General features: G+C 49.9%; 1 protein-coding gene across 2 annotated transcripts in view; it reads right to left on the reverse strand.

Moving 5' to 3' along the window:
* MATN2 (matrilin 2) overlaps window positions 1-14,835 on the reverse strand; it is a 122,214-nt gene that overhangs the window by 24,679 nt on the left and 82,700 nt on the right. For both annotated transcript variants that reach the window (XM_032591931.1, XM_032591930.1), the window contains exons 6-9: window positions 14,170-14,292; window positions 7,320-7,442; window positions 3,404-3,526; window positions 3,027-3,149 (exon numbers count right to left, since the gene is read on the reverse strand). In XM_032591931.1, the coding sequence (XP_032447822.1) occupies window positions 3,027-3,149; window positions 3,404-3,526; window positions 7,320-7,442; window positions 14,170-14,292 (492 nt within the window). The remainder of the gene's footprint in view (window positions 1-3,026; window positions 3,150-3,403; window positions 3,527-7,319; window positions 7,443-14,169; window positions 14,293-14,835) is intronic.

A 14,835-nucleotide genomic window follows, 5' to 3' on the forward strand; every position in this document is an offset into this window, starting at 1 on the left:
ACCTTTGCTCGGAGCTGCTTCCCTTCAAAGTCAAGCAGGGAGTATCAGGTCTTGACAAGGCCTCCACAGACCTACCTGTGGTGGCTGGACTAGAATTCCCAGTGCTCTGCAGCTTTTGGCCCAGATCCCCGCCAGCACCCTCCCCTCGCCACAAGGAAGCAAGGGCCGCCCTAGGGCAGCCCTTGGGCTCCTGAGTGTGACCTTCCCCAGAGTGGCCCATCTCTAGGACCCCTCCCACAGAAGCAGGCCCAGCCCTAGGAAGCAGACCTCCACGCCGCAGGGCAAGGCGCTGCCTCAGTCTTGTCCTCAGTACAGGGCAGTGTAACCGTGAGAGTGAGAGGTAAGACCACAGCAAGGGTACCTTAGGGGTTTATGTCAATTTACAAGTTCCCAAAGCACATCAAATTTTGTCTCTCCCTGTGCCACGTGGCAACAGGAATAATCATTCCAAGTTGACAGTTGGGCGATCAGATCCAGAAAGGGTCAACTCTCTTGCCCAGGGTGGAAGCAACAAGGTTCAAACCCAGCCTTTGGGCTCTTCAGTTGAGCATCCTTTCTACTCTGCCACATTAGTTCTCAGATGTGTACAAAGAGTCCCATACCACAGGGCGAGTCCTGGGTAGGAGAGGCCAGCTGTGCCGGCAGGGGGTGCAGAAGAGGAGCTCCCGGTGGGGCCTGGCAGCAGAAAGTTCCCGTGGGGAACATCATCCGCAGGCTGGTTTCCACCCACAAGAGTGGGAAGGGAAGGCTGTGCTGCGTGGAGACAGGGCAGCTGGAGGTGCAGTGGGCTGGGTGCTCCGTGCACATCCAGACTGTGGACTTGCCTCAGGCTGGGATGCCCTTGCCAATGGTCTACTGCAGGGAAATCACCAGGAGCTAGAGGGTGGGAGAGGCCTCTCAGCTGCAGCTCATAGAAGACAGTGTCTCATTGCCCCATTACCCTCCCCACCTGACCCCCTAGTATGTGCATCAACCTCTCAAGGCAAGGAAGGCTCCTGGGGAGAATCTAGGCAATCACAGCTTGGAGGCCAAGTTCAGGATGAAGGGAGGACGGGTTTCATCCCAGAGGCCAGAGAGCCCAGGGGTGTGGGGGTAACAATGCCCACTTAGTTCCAGGGCCCTGGGACCCTGGGTCTGCTCTGGGTTCTTCAGGCCATCTTCTATCAAGGCTCTATGTGGAGGCTGCCCTTCTGAAGGGCGAAGGACACCCTCATACAGTGAGCCAGGCCTGGCGGGCCCCCAGCAGGCCCCCCTGCTCCACAGCTCAGCGGGCTTTTCCAAAAAGTTGAAGTCATGTCATCAGGCTCTTTGTCATCTGGCACAGAGCTGGGAAACGTAGCCCCCAGTTAACTATGGCCACACTGAAAACAGAGCCCGTTATTACAGGACAGGGCAGCCAGACTGAATCATCCCGGGGCAGACAGACAGCCTTCAATTAGGGGAATAGCTCAACGCCTATGTATCAGCTGCTGGTACCACCGTCTCTTAGGTACCACCATTCCCAAAGGATAATTCTAACCCATCTGAGGATCTCACAAGTTTTCATACAGTCACAACCGTACATAGATATATACACATCAAAACTCACTTCTGATTGTACTTCAATTAAAGGGAAAACGCGCAACATTTAAAAGGGTCAGTGCCATAAATCAGCGGTGGACCTGGGTAAGGAGGGGAAGGGGGCATGTGATTGTAAGGAAAAGGGACAGCGCTTGTTGGGAAGGGCCGTGAGAATTTCTTAGAAGTCCTGCAGCCAGTTTATAGTGAGCCCGTGATGATCACAGTGAGCGGAGGGGACAAAGGAAGGGCATGGATAATCTAAGATGATGGAAAATGAAAGCAAACCAATAAAAAAACCCACGCAGCTGGCTCCGGCATGCAGTCAAATGTCGATGCAATTCCACGCACCCACCCTCCTTCTGCACCCCAGTGCCCACACCCTCTCCGTGCTGGCTGCAGCAGCGGTCCAGGAGGCAGCTGGCAGGCAGGCAGCCACACGTTAGCCATAAATGGATAATCCATTTGTCGAGACTCAAGAATCTGCCTCAAACTAGGGAAATGTTTTCTCACAGTCTGCATGGAGGGGCACACCCAGCTCTGCATCAGTCCACCTGCCCATGTGAATGGACAATAGAAAAAGGTAGATACATCAGGTTGTGGCCACAATTGTATCAGTAGTTAGGGAGGCCAGCCCTGTAACCAGAAAGACCAGCAGGACGGGGAAAGAAAATGATAGTCCTTTTCCTCCATTGCTGACACCTTCTGTCAAAGTGTCCATTTTTAAAATTTTTACCTTAGTCTGCTTGGATTGGAGGGCAGAAAGCACAAGATTCTTGAGTGAGGAGAGAGGGAGGTCCAAGGGCTTTTTTTTTTTTTTTTTTTTTTTTTTTTTAAATTAATGGAGCAGGAGTTGGGGCCAGCTGCAAGGAAACATGTACCCAGGAAACATCACTGCCAACTTCTCCATCTGCTGCTAGGTTATGAGGATGGGAGAGGGAAGGTTTCCCAGGAGTCTCCCCTTCTCCCAGAACTGACTCTGGAGTTACACAGACCAGAGTGGAACCCACCCCTCTAAAAGGGGTGACCTTAGGCTCCTTCCTTAACCCGAGCTGCAGTTTCACCGCATGATGGGGGTCCCACAGTATTGCTGGAACTCGGGGTTGTGTGTGCTTAGCACAGTGTCCGGCATGAAGTCAGCCTTGAACAAGGGGTCCACATCACCATCATTATTGCGCATTGCAGGCCAGCTACCACTTTCTGCCAGATTGTGGTAGAGAAGACGAGGCCAAGACATAGGGCCCTGTCCAGCTTCGAAATGGCCCCGCGGCAGACGGCAGAAGTAGGAAAAAGCTGTGCTGGGGCGTAGGGCGAGGAAGCTCCCAGGCAGGGGGAGCGGCACCGGGGCTCAAATCACTGAGAGCGGCCTTCAACCCACACTCAGTGCCCTCGAAGCCCAGCCTGGCACATGCTCCACCCACAGACCGCCGGTGGCAAGTCCCGCTGGTCACCAGACCCAGAGCACTCACTGGCACAGGTCTTCCCGTCACTGCGGAGCACGTGTCCCTCGGGACACTGACAGGCAAAGGATGTGTCCGTGTTGACGCAGGAGTATTCGCAGCCATGGTTGCTCAGCAAGCAGTAATCCACCCCTGCAAAACCAGACAGCCAGCTGAGGTGGTCAGTAAGCCTCTGAGCTACTGATGAGGGGAGTCAAGTGACCACAGTCTTGCTTATCCGCCCCCCACCCACTCCACCAAGGCATGCGGTCCCCAGGGGACATCCCCCGCAATCTCCCCAGAGCAGAGAAGGAGAGGACCACGAGGCGCCCTCCTCTGCAGCGGTCAGATTTTCCACTCGTGTTGCAAACCTTTTCCGTGTAAGAGAAGCATAGAGGGGGACTCACTGGAACAGGTCTTGAGGTCCTCGTTGATGAGGAAGCCTTCTGAGCACTGGCAGACGAAGGACTCCTCGGTGTTTAGACACAGCTGCTCACAGCCATGGTCCTGCTCCGCGCAGTGATCCACTCCTGCGTTTGCCACACGGGAAAAGACAAAATAACCTGATGGAACAACACTCACCAGCACCGGGGCATTAACACAAACCTCCCTGGAGAGGGGAGCCTATAGGGGCCTTTGACTTCAAGGGCATCGCAAAGAGCAGTGCTGGAGGGTTTTGTGCAACCAGGTGCAACTGGTCTCCGGAAAATCAGCCTGGTTTGCTTGTTTTCCTTCCCGTGTCTGGGTTTAGAGAGTAAAGTGCGCGTGACTCCTGTGCTGGTGTGAAAGCCAGCAGCACTTTGTGCCAGGGCCTTGGCACCATAATCTGCAGTCCTCAGGGCTAAGGGCAGGCGTGAGCCCCATCTCGGGGAGGAAAGCGAGGCTCAGGAAGGCCGAGCTGCTGGCCCAAAGCCACACAGCTGACGGTGCTTAAGACTGAAGGCTGTGGCATCGAAGCAGCTGGGCTCAAATCCCACCTGCACCAACCCCTTCCTCGCCAAGAGCTGCTGGGTAGTCAGTCGCTTGGCCTCCGGGTCACCATTTCCCGGCTGGAGGAAGGGGGATGACGATGGGCGCTTTCTTAGAGGAACGTGGCAAGAAGGAGAGGAGTTGATACACGTAAGGCCCTCAGAACTGTAGCTGGCACACAGTAATCGCCGACTGGATGCTTATTAAGTATCGCTGGGAAAGAACTCATTGTATAGTTTCATTTTTCTCTGGAAGTGACACAGAAAAAGTGTTCTTATCCCCCATACCCAGGACACCCAGATTCTGAAAACAAACCAAAGCCACAGCCTGCATGTGTGGCTGATCCTGGCACCTGAACGCCGCGCAGCTGGCCCCTCTGGGCAGCGAGCACTGAGGGACAGTGAACACACAGCTGTGGCGAACCGCTCCCACAGACGGCCCTGCAGGCTGCCTCCCAGATTTCCTTGATGGAGAAAAAGCACACCCAAGGACTGGAGAGACACTGAGGACCTTGTGCAGGGCCATCAAGTAGGCCTCTTGGACTCCTGAAGGGCCTGGGGCTAGTGCCTTCTGGAACATTCCATTGGTGGATGTGCCTACTGCAAACGCTTGTAGGACCTCAGGAGCCAGAAGCCCGTATTCACATCTTGGTTCCACCGTTAACCAGTCGTGTGACTGCGGGAAAGTGACTTAATCTTTTTGTGCCACAGTTTCCCGTCTTTAAATAGGGACAAGAATGTAGATGCCTCAAAATTCTTTTGTGAGGATAAAGTGAGTGAGTGCCTGGGAAGTGCTCACAGAGTGTGCACCTCATAAGGACTGGCTGTCGTTATGGCCTGGGGCTCCCTGAGTCCTTAAGGGGAACAGGATACCACGGTTCTCTGGGAACTCCTAGGAAGAGATCACTTGGTTTACACTTTCTTGAAGCTGACTAGGTGGTCTTCTTTCCTTTAACTTTTTTTTTATTGTTTATTTATTTTGAGAGAGAGAGTGAGACAGCAGGGGAGGTGCAAAGAGAGAGGGAGAGAGAGAGAACCCCAAGCAGGCTCCAAGTTGTCAGCACAGAGCCTGATGCAGGGCTCAAACCCACGAATGGTGAGATCGTGACCTGAGCCGAAACCAAGAGTCTGATGCTGAACGGACTGAGCCACCCAGGCGCCCCCAGGTGGTCTTTCTTATGAGATCCCCAGAGAGAAAAGTATAGCCCAGTCACTTCTGTCCCCCTCCCCCTGAGCTCCTCTAGGCTCCTTCAAGGCATGCTGGGAGGGAGGAGAGGCTATGGCCTCCGGGGCTCTATGTGGGCTCAACCAGGTCATGCCCAGCCTGTCCTGGGATGCTTGCCAGGGCTGTCAGCTGGCAGACCCCATACCCCCGAAAGAAGGCAGACTGTACCCAGATCCACCTTGACCAGGGTGTGTCCTTGTCAAATGGAAGACTTCCGGCTCCCCACTCACTTCTCATAAGACCTCAGAGACTTCCAGAGGCAAATGCATAGCAGTGCCAACTTTCTAGTTCAAAAGTTGACCTCTGGGATCAGTCCTTAGAAAGCCTAATCGAGGTACTTTGTTCCCCCTAACGACTGAAGGGGAACCAGTTTTCCTCAGGACTGCTCTGCCCCTAATACTTCATCTGTGAAACTTCCCCTTCTGGCAGTTTGAGGTCCAAATGCTGAACAGCTGCACTGTTCTCATTCACAATCTATCTCTGTCCCCAAAGCTGGAGCAGATGTGAAGCCTGCCGTGTGGAAAGCCACACACACAAAGGGCCCCTTCTGTGCTGGCCATGTCACGGAGCCCCTCTCCCAGCAGACCAGGGTCCCAGGCATCGGCCGCAGTGCTCGTGTGCCCCCGCCCCCGCTGGCCTGGACCAGTGGAGACTGTGCCTCATAAAACAGGACAGAAGCCGCCAGCTGGCAAAGCCTGCAAGTTTCCGTGCGTTTACATCACCGAATGGGGGTTTGTTGTGCCTCTTACACAAGACAGTTAAGAAAGGCTTAACAAAAAGTCCCATATTTCCCAGCTCCGCCCTCAGATCAGCCCTGTGGTAGCCCATGTACTTTCTGAAGTCTGTCTCTTTTGGCCTCTTGTCCCAGCCCGGAGCCTCTCTGGTCACTCTCCCAGGCTCCGTGGGAATAATGAACGGTTATCTTTCATTGTGCTTTCCTTGGCCCAGGCACAGGCTAAGAGCCTAAATCGGTCCTGACTATTCCCCTTAAAAACCCTCGCAGATCGGGGCGCCTGGGTGGCTCAGTTAGTTAAGCATCCGACTCTTGGTTTCAGCTCAGGTCACGAACTCGCGGTTCATGAGTTTGAGCCCCAAACTGGGCTCTGCACTGACATGCAGAACCTACTTGGAATTCTCTCCCTCTCCCTCTCTCTCTGCCCCTCCCCTACACTAGTGCTCTCTCTCAAAATAAATAAATAAGCATTAAAAAAACATGATATTAAATATATAAATAAATACATGAATGCATAAATAAAACAGATGGGAAAATCAAAGCTTGGCAAAGTTAAATAACTTGCCCAGGGCCACACATCTAGTATGTAGTAGAGCTTGGATTTAGATTCCGATGGGTCTGACTTAATCAGTGCTCTCAACAGCGAATAATAACATTAGCTAATATTCACTGAATGCTTATTAATATTCAGCAGCACTTTTCTTTTTTTATTTCTTTTTTAAAATTTTTTTTTTTTTAATTTTTTTTTTTCAACGTTTATTTATCTTTGGGACAGAGAGAGACAGAGCATGAACGGGGGAGGGGCAGAGAGAGAGGGAGACACAGGATCGGAAACAGGCTCCAGGCTCCGAGCCATCAGCCCAGAGCCCGACGCGGGGCTCGAACTCACGGAGCGCGAGATCGTGACCTGGCTGAAGTCGGACGCTCAACCGACTGCGCCACCCAGGCGCCCCTCTTTTTTAAATTTTTTAATGTTTATTTATTTTGAGAGACAGAGGGAGAGCATGAGCGAGGAGGGGGCAGAGAGAGGGGGAGACACAGAATCCGAAGCAGGCTCCACGCTCTGAGCCGTCAGCACAGAGCCCAACGCGGGGCTCGAACTCATGGGCCACGAGATCATGACCGGAGCCGAAGTCGGATGCTTCACCGACTGAGCCACCCAGGCGCCCCGTAGCAGCACTTTTCTAAGTGTTTTATACGTATTGATTCTTTTAATCCCCACAAACAAACCTATGAGGTAGGTGGCATGAACAGTCCCATTTTATGGATGATGAAACTGAGGCGAGGAAGGTGAAGCCTGTTGGACCGTCAGTCTCACAGGAAACCCAGCAGCTTCAGAAGTGAGCCTGCGTGTGAACCGCACCCTCCCGTTGGAACCCCCACCACAGCACACTCACGGCTGCAAGTCTTGCCGTTGGGGTCCAGGCTGTAGCCCCGACGGCAGCGGCAGGAGTAGCCTTCCTCCGTGTTGATGCATTCATGCTCACAGCCCGGTTTGTTCAGTGCACAATAGTTGATTCCTGAGGAGAGAGAGAGAAAGGGCAGACCTCCTGCAGGCTCTGGGTCTCCCCCAGGGCTGTGAGGTCAGCCCCTTGCAGCAAATATTCAGTAAATAAGGTGTTCTATTGGATGGAGAAGAGAGCTCCTGCTCTCAGGGAGCTGGCTGGAAGGAGACCCTGGGATCAGAAGTCTAGATTATCCAGCATGGGTCTTTTTCCCCTATGATGGCCAAGAGCTGGTGAAATGGGTTGAGGACCCCAAATCCCAGCCCATCGCTTCCCGAGAAAGATGGAAAAGCTGGGAAAATCCAACTGGGCTTTCCTTCGAGTTAACCTCATCACTAGGGCTCAAAGCATGTAGGGAACCACTGTCTTCAATGATATCTGACAATGACATTGGACAGCGCGAGGCAGAGTAAACAAAACCTGATGGTGTAAGATATCTAACTCTCTAGGAGAGGCAGGACACGGCAGTTACATTAAGAAGGGTCCAAATGCTCAGCCTCGCTCGGGGTGAGATCATGACAGCCTCCATATCAAGCAGCCGAAGACACATCTGATGCCCCCCAGATTGCTGCAGTTGCGTCCTATGGCGACATTCACCCCCCTCCAGACTGTGTTTCTGCCAGCAGGTGGGAGCGTCATCATAGGCAGGAGCCAATTAGCATTTCATTTGCTGGTAGAAAATGCTAAAACCACAAGATCCTCCCCCCCACAAAGAGCAGGTTATGGGGGAGATGGAGAACTGTAAAAGGAAATAAAATGAGCTTGTAGGGGGCCTTTAGGAGACTGGTGCTGGAGGAAATCGTCCCTCTTGTGGCTGAGCTGGATCTGTTTAACTGCGTTGTTCTTTCTTGTAGGGACGTGGCAGACCCTGTGGGTTGCCTTGCCAACAACCGTTACCCTGTCTTCTTGGGACTAGCGCCCTGACCCCACAGCCATGAATCGTGACTGATCTCAGCCAGCCTGGCAATCATCCCTTCAAGGGTCCGTGATGTGCCCTCCCAGGCGACCGGCGGATGGAACTTGCCATGTGCACAGAGTTTGAGCAGAAGTGGATGCAGACTGAGCACACGGAGAGAACTCTCACCACACACAGGGAATGGCCTGGGAGAAGAGATGCCACCACAACGGTCATCGGCCCCTGGGAACTTTCTGTAACTCATCCCTTCCGCGTGAGGGGGGCCAGAAAATCGTTAGCTGTGTGTGGTTTCAGTTCATCAGCCCCGAACTCGTCAACAACCTTACCTGTGTGGAGCAGAATACAATGCCACAAAACTAGGGGCTTCAGTGAAGGAAAAGGGGCCTGTCAATAAAACACTGGCCACATACCAACAGACAAAAAAAGAGAGAGAGAGAGAGACAGAGAGACAGAGTACAAAGGGTGCTACAGTCTGGAGCCACATAGGGGAGGGTCTGCAGGAATCCTTTTGTTAATGCCTTAGAGAGGGGTGAAGTTACTTTCAGTAAACCCAGTTTTAAAACGGCAGCATTCAGCCACTATGGAAAACAGTACGGAGTTTCCTCAAAAAATTAAATACAGAATTACCATATGATCCAGCAATTCCTCCTCTGGCTATTTACCGAAAAGAATCAAAAGCAGGGACTTGAATTCAGCCTTAAAAAGGAAGGAAATTCTGACATACGCTACATCATGGAGGAGGCCTGAAGACATTATGTTAAGTGAAATAAGTCAGACACAAAAGGACAAATATTGTAATGATTCCACTTATATGAGGTAACTAGAACAGGCAAATTTAGAGAGACAGAAAATAGAATGGTGGCTGCCAAGAGCTGGGGGCAGACAGGAACGGGGAGTCGTCGTTTCATGGGTACAGAGTTTGAGTTTGGGGAGATGCAAAAGTTCTGGAGTTTAAGGGGATGATGGTTGTATAAGAATGTGAATGTACTAGGGCGCCAGCGTGGCTCAGTCAGTTGAGCGTCTGACTTCAGCCCAGGTCATGATCTCATGGTCCCTGAGTTCGAGCCCTGGGTCGGGCTCTGTGCTGACAGCTCAGGGCCTGGAGCCTGCTTCAAATTCTGTGTCTCCCTCTCTCTCTGCCCCTCCCCCACTCATGCTCTGTCTCTCTCTCTCTCTCTCTCTCTCTCTCTCTCTGTCAAAAATAAATACACATTAAACAAAAAAAAAAAAGAGAATGTGAATGTACTTAATGCCACTGAAGTGTATTAGAATAGTCAGGGGCGCCTGGGTGGCTCAGTCGGTTAGGCGACCGGCTCTTGATTTCGGCTCAGGTCCTGATCTCACGGTTCGTGAGATGGAACCCCACTCTGGGCTCTGTGCTGACAGCGCGGAGCCTCCTTGGGGTTCTCTCTCCCTTTCTCTCTACCCCTCCCCCACTGGCACTCACACACACTCTCAAAAATAAATAAATAAGCATTTTTTAAAAATGGTCAGAATGGCCATTTTTATATTACATATATTTTCTCACAATTTTTTAAAAGCCTGCATTGTCTTTAAGAAAGATTTATATACAAAATACCTAAACTGAAAAACATTTAGATTCTTTTTTTTAATTTATTTTTTATTTTTTTTAATTTTTTTTTAATGTTTATTTATTTCTGAGACAGAGAGACAGAGCATGAACAGGAGAGGGGCAGAGAGAGAGGGAGACACAGAATCGGAAACAGGCTCCAGGCTCCGAGCCATCAGCCCAGAGCCTGACGCGGGGCTCGAACTCACGGACCGCGAGATCGTGACCTGGCTGAAGTCGGACGCTTAACCGACTGTGCCACCCAGGCGCCCCTCTCACAATTTTTTAAAAGCCAGCATTGTCTTTAAGAAAGATTTATATTACAAAATACCTAAACTGAAAACCATCTAGAATCTTTTTTTTTTTAATTTTTTTTTTAACGTTTATTTATTTTTGAGACAGAGAGAGACAGAGCATGAACAGGGGAGGGGCAGAGAGAGAGGGAGACACAGAATCTGAAACAGGCTCCAGGCTGTGAGCTGTCAGGACAGAGCCCGACGTGGGGCTTGAACTCAGGAACCGCGAGATCATGACCTGAGCCAAAGTCAGACGCTTAACCGACCAAGCCACCCAGGCGCCCCAAAAACATTTAGATTCTTAAAGATGTTCTCGCTCAGCTATCTGGCAAACAGCAATTCAACACTGACTCCAAATGGTTACTTATGGCAAAGTAACTGCAGATCTCTGCTTTCTTTACATGCTTGAGTTACATTTCTTTATGCGCGTGTTACTTAATTAGTATTTACGGAGCACCTACAATGTGCCCCGTGTCTGGTCTGGTCTCCTCGCTAAATGTATGGTACTACATGTGGGACAGGCTTGCAGGTAGCTTTATCTGGTGAAGCCCAGAGTGTCCAGTGAGCCCCATGAGAGGTCAGTTGGCAGAACGGTCAGACAAAAAATTGTATTTTATTTTTCTTAAGTTTATTTATTTATTTTGAGAGAGAGGGAGAGAATCATGGGGTAGGGGCAGAGAGAGAGAGAAAGAGAGAGAGAGAGAGAGAGAGAGACAGAGGATCTGACAGCAGAGAGTCTGATGTGGGGCTCAAACCCATGAATTGTGAAATTATGACCTGAGCCGAAGTTGGAGGCTTAGTTGATTGAGCCACCCAGCTGCCCCTCTGACAACACATTTTAAACAGAGCTCATGCGTGCCAACTCGTAAAAAGCTGGAGACTTCACTGAGAAGGTAAGACATCAAAACATGTAAGATTAGTGACCCTGGACAGTAAATTATAATGCCAATGGAGTGGCACAGTTAGCAGGTCTCAGAAAAATTGGTTAGGCTACAAAACGTTAAAGCCGTGTTCCTTTGGTTTAGCAAACCCAGGTCCAGAGAAGAAAAGCAGCCTGTTCAAGGCCACACAGCCAGTGTGAGTGACACTGCTAAGACCAGCCCTGCCATCTCCATCCTGTCTCTTCAGAGTGTGATGCCTCCAGCTCCAGGGAAAACCAGCTATGGTGCCCAGCATGAGCAATCCTGGAGCCCAGCTCCCCGGGTCACACCCACATATGATTCCACCCTCGGGCCCCCCCTCGACAGCCAGGCCAGTCCTGGCTTCTGTGCTTTGCACCACCGCCTTAATAATTTATGCCTTAAATCAATGACACTACTTTCCAGAGAAAGAAATTGTGCCCAGATGAGGAGGAAGAATAAATCCCGGCCGAGAGACTTTTCTTCGGTAGAATTCTGCCTTGAACTGTGTTTTCCACCTTAATTGGATAACGTCAAATTCCTCTGAAAAATAGATGTCTTATTAGATTTGAAAATAGCCCACATCCATCAACTGTCTATTAAACGTAAATGGCTGTACCCTGAGCTTGAGATCTGTAATGCTCTTGAGATCCTCAAACTCCTAATAACAAACTCCAGACTTAAATCTAATTTCTTGCTTCCCTCTTCCATGTAATGCTCTAGAGAGACAGTGAGTGCTCGTTGCCGTGAACAGCTGTCTGCCATAATCGACTGAGTGCAAACATGAAGTCAGGGGCAGCTCTAGGAGGCTGACCTCAGGAGCCCAGGGCTGGGTTTGCAGCAGACAATGGAAAATGTAACGATGAGGCAGGATGTTGGGAGAAGGGCTGATGAGGACATCGGGTGTTAGACACAAATTCCATTTTTCTTGGATGAAAAAGTAGGGCACCTGGCTAAAGAGGAAATGGAGCTATAATCACTCAACATATATGAAGGAGCATCGGGGACTGTGGAGAGGGCCACGACCCGCGAACAGGCCCGTCTGTGGTGGTCAAACTGCTCCCAATGGTCACTGCCTCCCCACTGGCCCTTCTGTTCCCCACTTCCCTCCCCTCTTGATAACAATGCATGCATGTACCACCTTGGACCCCTCTCTTAGTGCATGTGCCTCTCCTGGCAGGATGTGAGGCAGAGATCGAGGGAATCCTAGATGACTGGTAAGAGATGAAGACTTTCAAGCATATTCCCCTGCCCTGATGGCCACGTGCCTAACTCGTTCCCCTTTTCCTCCACAATGTGTGTGTCTGAGTTGAACCGGATCTAATTATTCCCCACATAAGAGCTTTCGGTCCACAAACGAGTCCACCTGCGACTGATTTTCCCTGGGTGTAGTCAGCCACTAACACACTTAGACCTAGAAGAAGGTGTAAATAGCACAGAGAGGCGTGGCCAGTCCAGAAAAGTTGGTTTTCCACCATAGTTATGCATGTGTGGTCTAATGAAAAATATTCCACTTCATTGTTTTCGTGTGTTGAATGATGCCATCAGTTAAAATTCCCATTTCATGCTCAAATGGTTCCAGGGTTTGCATCGAGGCTAGGCAGCAGGGATTACCTTTTGTAAGGCACCAGTTTCGAAATGTGGTGTCTACAACCATCTACCACCATCCAGGGTCAAACACTTGTTAGAGTGAGTTGGTAAGTCCACACGTGCCGGGAGCAGAATGTGGCTTGTCTGGATTCAGTGACATAGCCCACAGTGCTTTTTCAAAAGAAATACATGGTCAAACTTTTGGAAATTCAGTCCTGCTTTGAGGCAGAGCACTGACATACATATCACCAAGAAGAGGTGGTGAAGAAGCGCATAAGAAAATACACCCCTAAATGGAGGCTCCAGAAAGTTCTACAAACACCACTGCCAGAAGAACACAAACAATTCAGCGTACATAAGTGTGGACTGACTATGGAAATACTTTTAAAAAGTTCACAACCTGTATGGCTTAAAAGGGCCATCGTTCTTAATTACTTTTTAATGTTTATTTATTTTTGAAAGAGAGAGAGAGAGCACACGAGACGGTGGGGGTGGGGGTGGGGAGCAGAGACAGAGGGGGACAGAGGATCCAAAGTGGGCTCTGTGCTGACAGCAGACAGCCTGATGTGGGGCTCGAACTCATGAACCACGAGATCGTGACCTGAGCCGAAGTCAGACACTTAACCAACGGAGTCACCCAGGTGCCCCAAAAGGGCCATCTTTCTAACAAGACTGAGCAATTCAAATAAGAGTTGCAATTTCTCCAGGATGATAAATCTCAGAGAGATCCATTTCCTCACTCATTCAATCATTCATTTGTCTTGTGTCGCACTTTCACGTGCCAAACCCTCGAGGTGTTGAGGATTCAAGAGTGAGAAAAACAGGAGAATCTTTGTCCTTGTGGACTTCCCATTCTAGTGGTTTCTCAGGGACAGTCTAGTGTAAAGAGATCCCATTTGGGGCTCATGCTCATCAAGATCCCCCTTGATGTGCCAGCCGACAGGCATTTGAGTCACTCAGCACATCATTAATTTCATCCTGCTGACACCATGTACCTCTCGAACGCTGCGGAAATACCCCAGAGTCCTGTTTTTTTCCTTCCTTTATGTCAAAGAGGATAGAGCAGCAATTTTCCCCTCTTAGCAGCCAGGAAGTGTCTCATCTGGTAGGACCGGAAGAAACGAATCCCTTTTACCTCCTGTCTCCGAGCCCAGGCTTTTCTTTCGCAAGGTCCCAAATACATGCTGTGGGGCTAAGGAGGAGGGAGGGTGTGCGCCCTCATTTCATGTAGGTTAGGGCTTCGGTTTGGGCCTCGACTTTGCTCAGTGAATCCCATAGGCAGACTCAGTCTAGTCAATCTCTAAAAATCATCTCCATCACAGAACTGGGAGTGACAAAAGGTAAAATAAAGGGCAGTATAGTATCAGTGAGCACAAATGCTGAGTACACGTATACTTGAAGTTTTGGAAGGAAAAGGAAAATTAGCAGAGCATTTATCAGAACAAGCCCTTCTACAGCCAGTGCAACTTACTTCTGCAGGTTTTCTTATCTGGATTCAGGATAAAACCTTTTAGGCAGCGGCAGGAATAGGAGTGATCTGTGTTAACACACTCGTGCTGGCATCCATGATTAGGTGAGGCACAGTAGTCTATCTCTGGAAAGAGAAAAATCGTAAGAATGGTGAACAAAATAATAAATATCACAGAGAAAAACCAAGGGGATTTCATTCTTAATTTTCCCTAAATAATAAATTCCTGTAACCTCAAACAGTCCTGCTGTGAAGGGATCTCTCAGTGAAGCTATCTCCATGTTTAGGGATATGGCCTCCCAGAGGGAACTTTCTCAACATGTTACAAAATGTTTATGCAGCAAGTGAATCTGTGAAGATGCTTTCCTTGTCTGGGTTCACGTTAAAAGCCACTAAAATAAAAGCGTGGTTGAGTGTTGTTTGTTGTCTCGCAAGCTGGGAAGAGGGAGCTTAGCTCAAAGTTTTATGGAATTTATGCAATTAAAACAATGGAAATCTTCCCCAAGTTGAACTCCGGACCACTTAAACCCCTCAGACACTGAGCCAAACAATAGGACACAAAGTCAGATCCTGGGAAAAAGAAGGAATAAATGACAGAGATATTCTCAGTGTAAAATACTGTCCTCGTTACATCACGGGACTCATTTGCACTTAGATTTTCTCAAGGTT

The sequence above is a fragment of the Lynx canadensis genome, chromosome F2, assembly GCF_007474595.2.
Source record: "Lynx canadensis isolate LIC74 chromosome F2, mLynCan4.pri.v2, whole genome shotgun sequence".
Lineage (NCBI taxonomy): Eukaryota > Metazoa > Chordata > Mammalia > Carnivora > Felidae > Lynx > Lynx canadensis.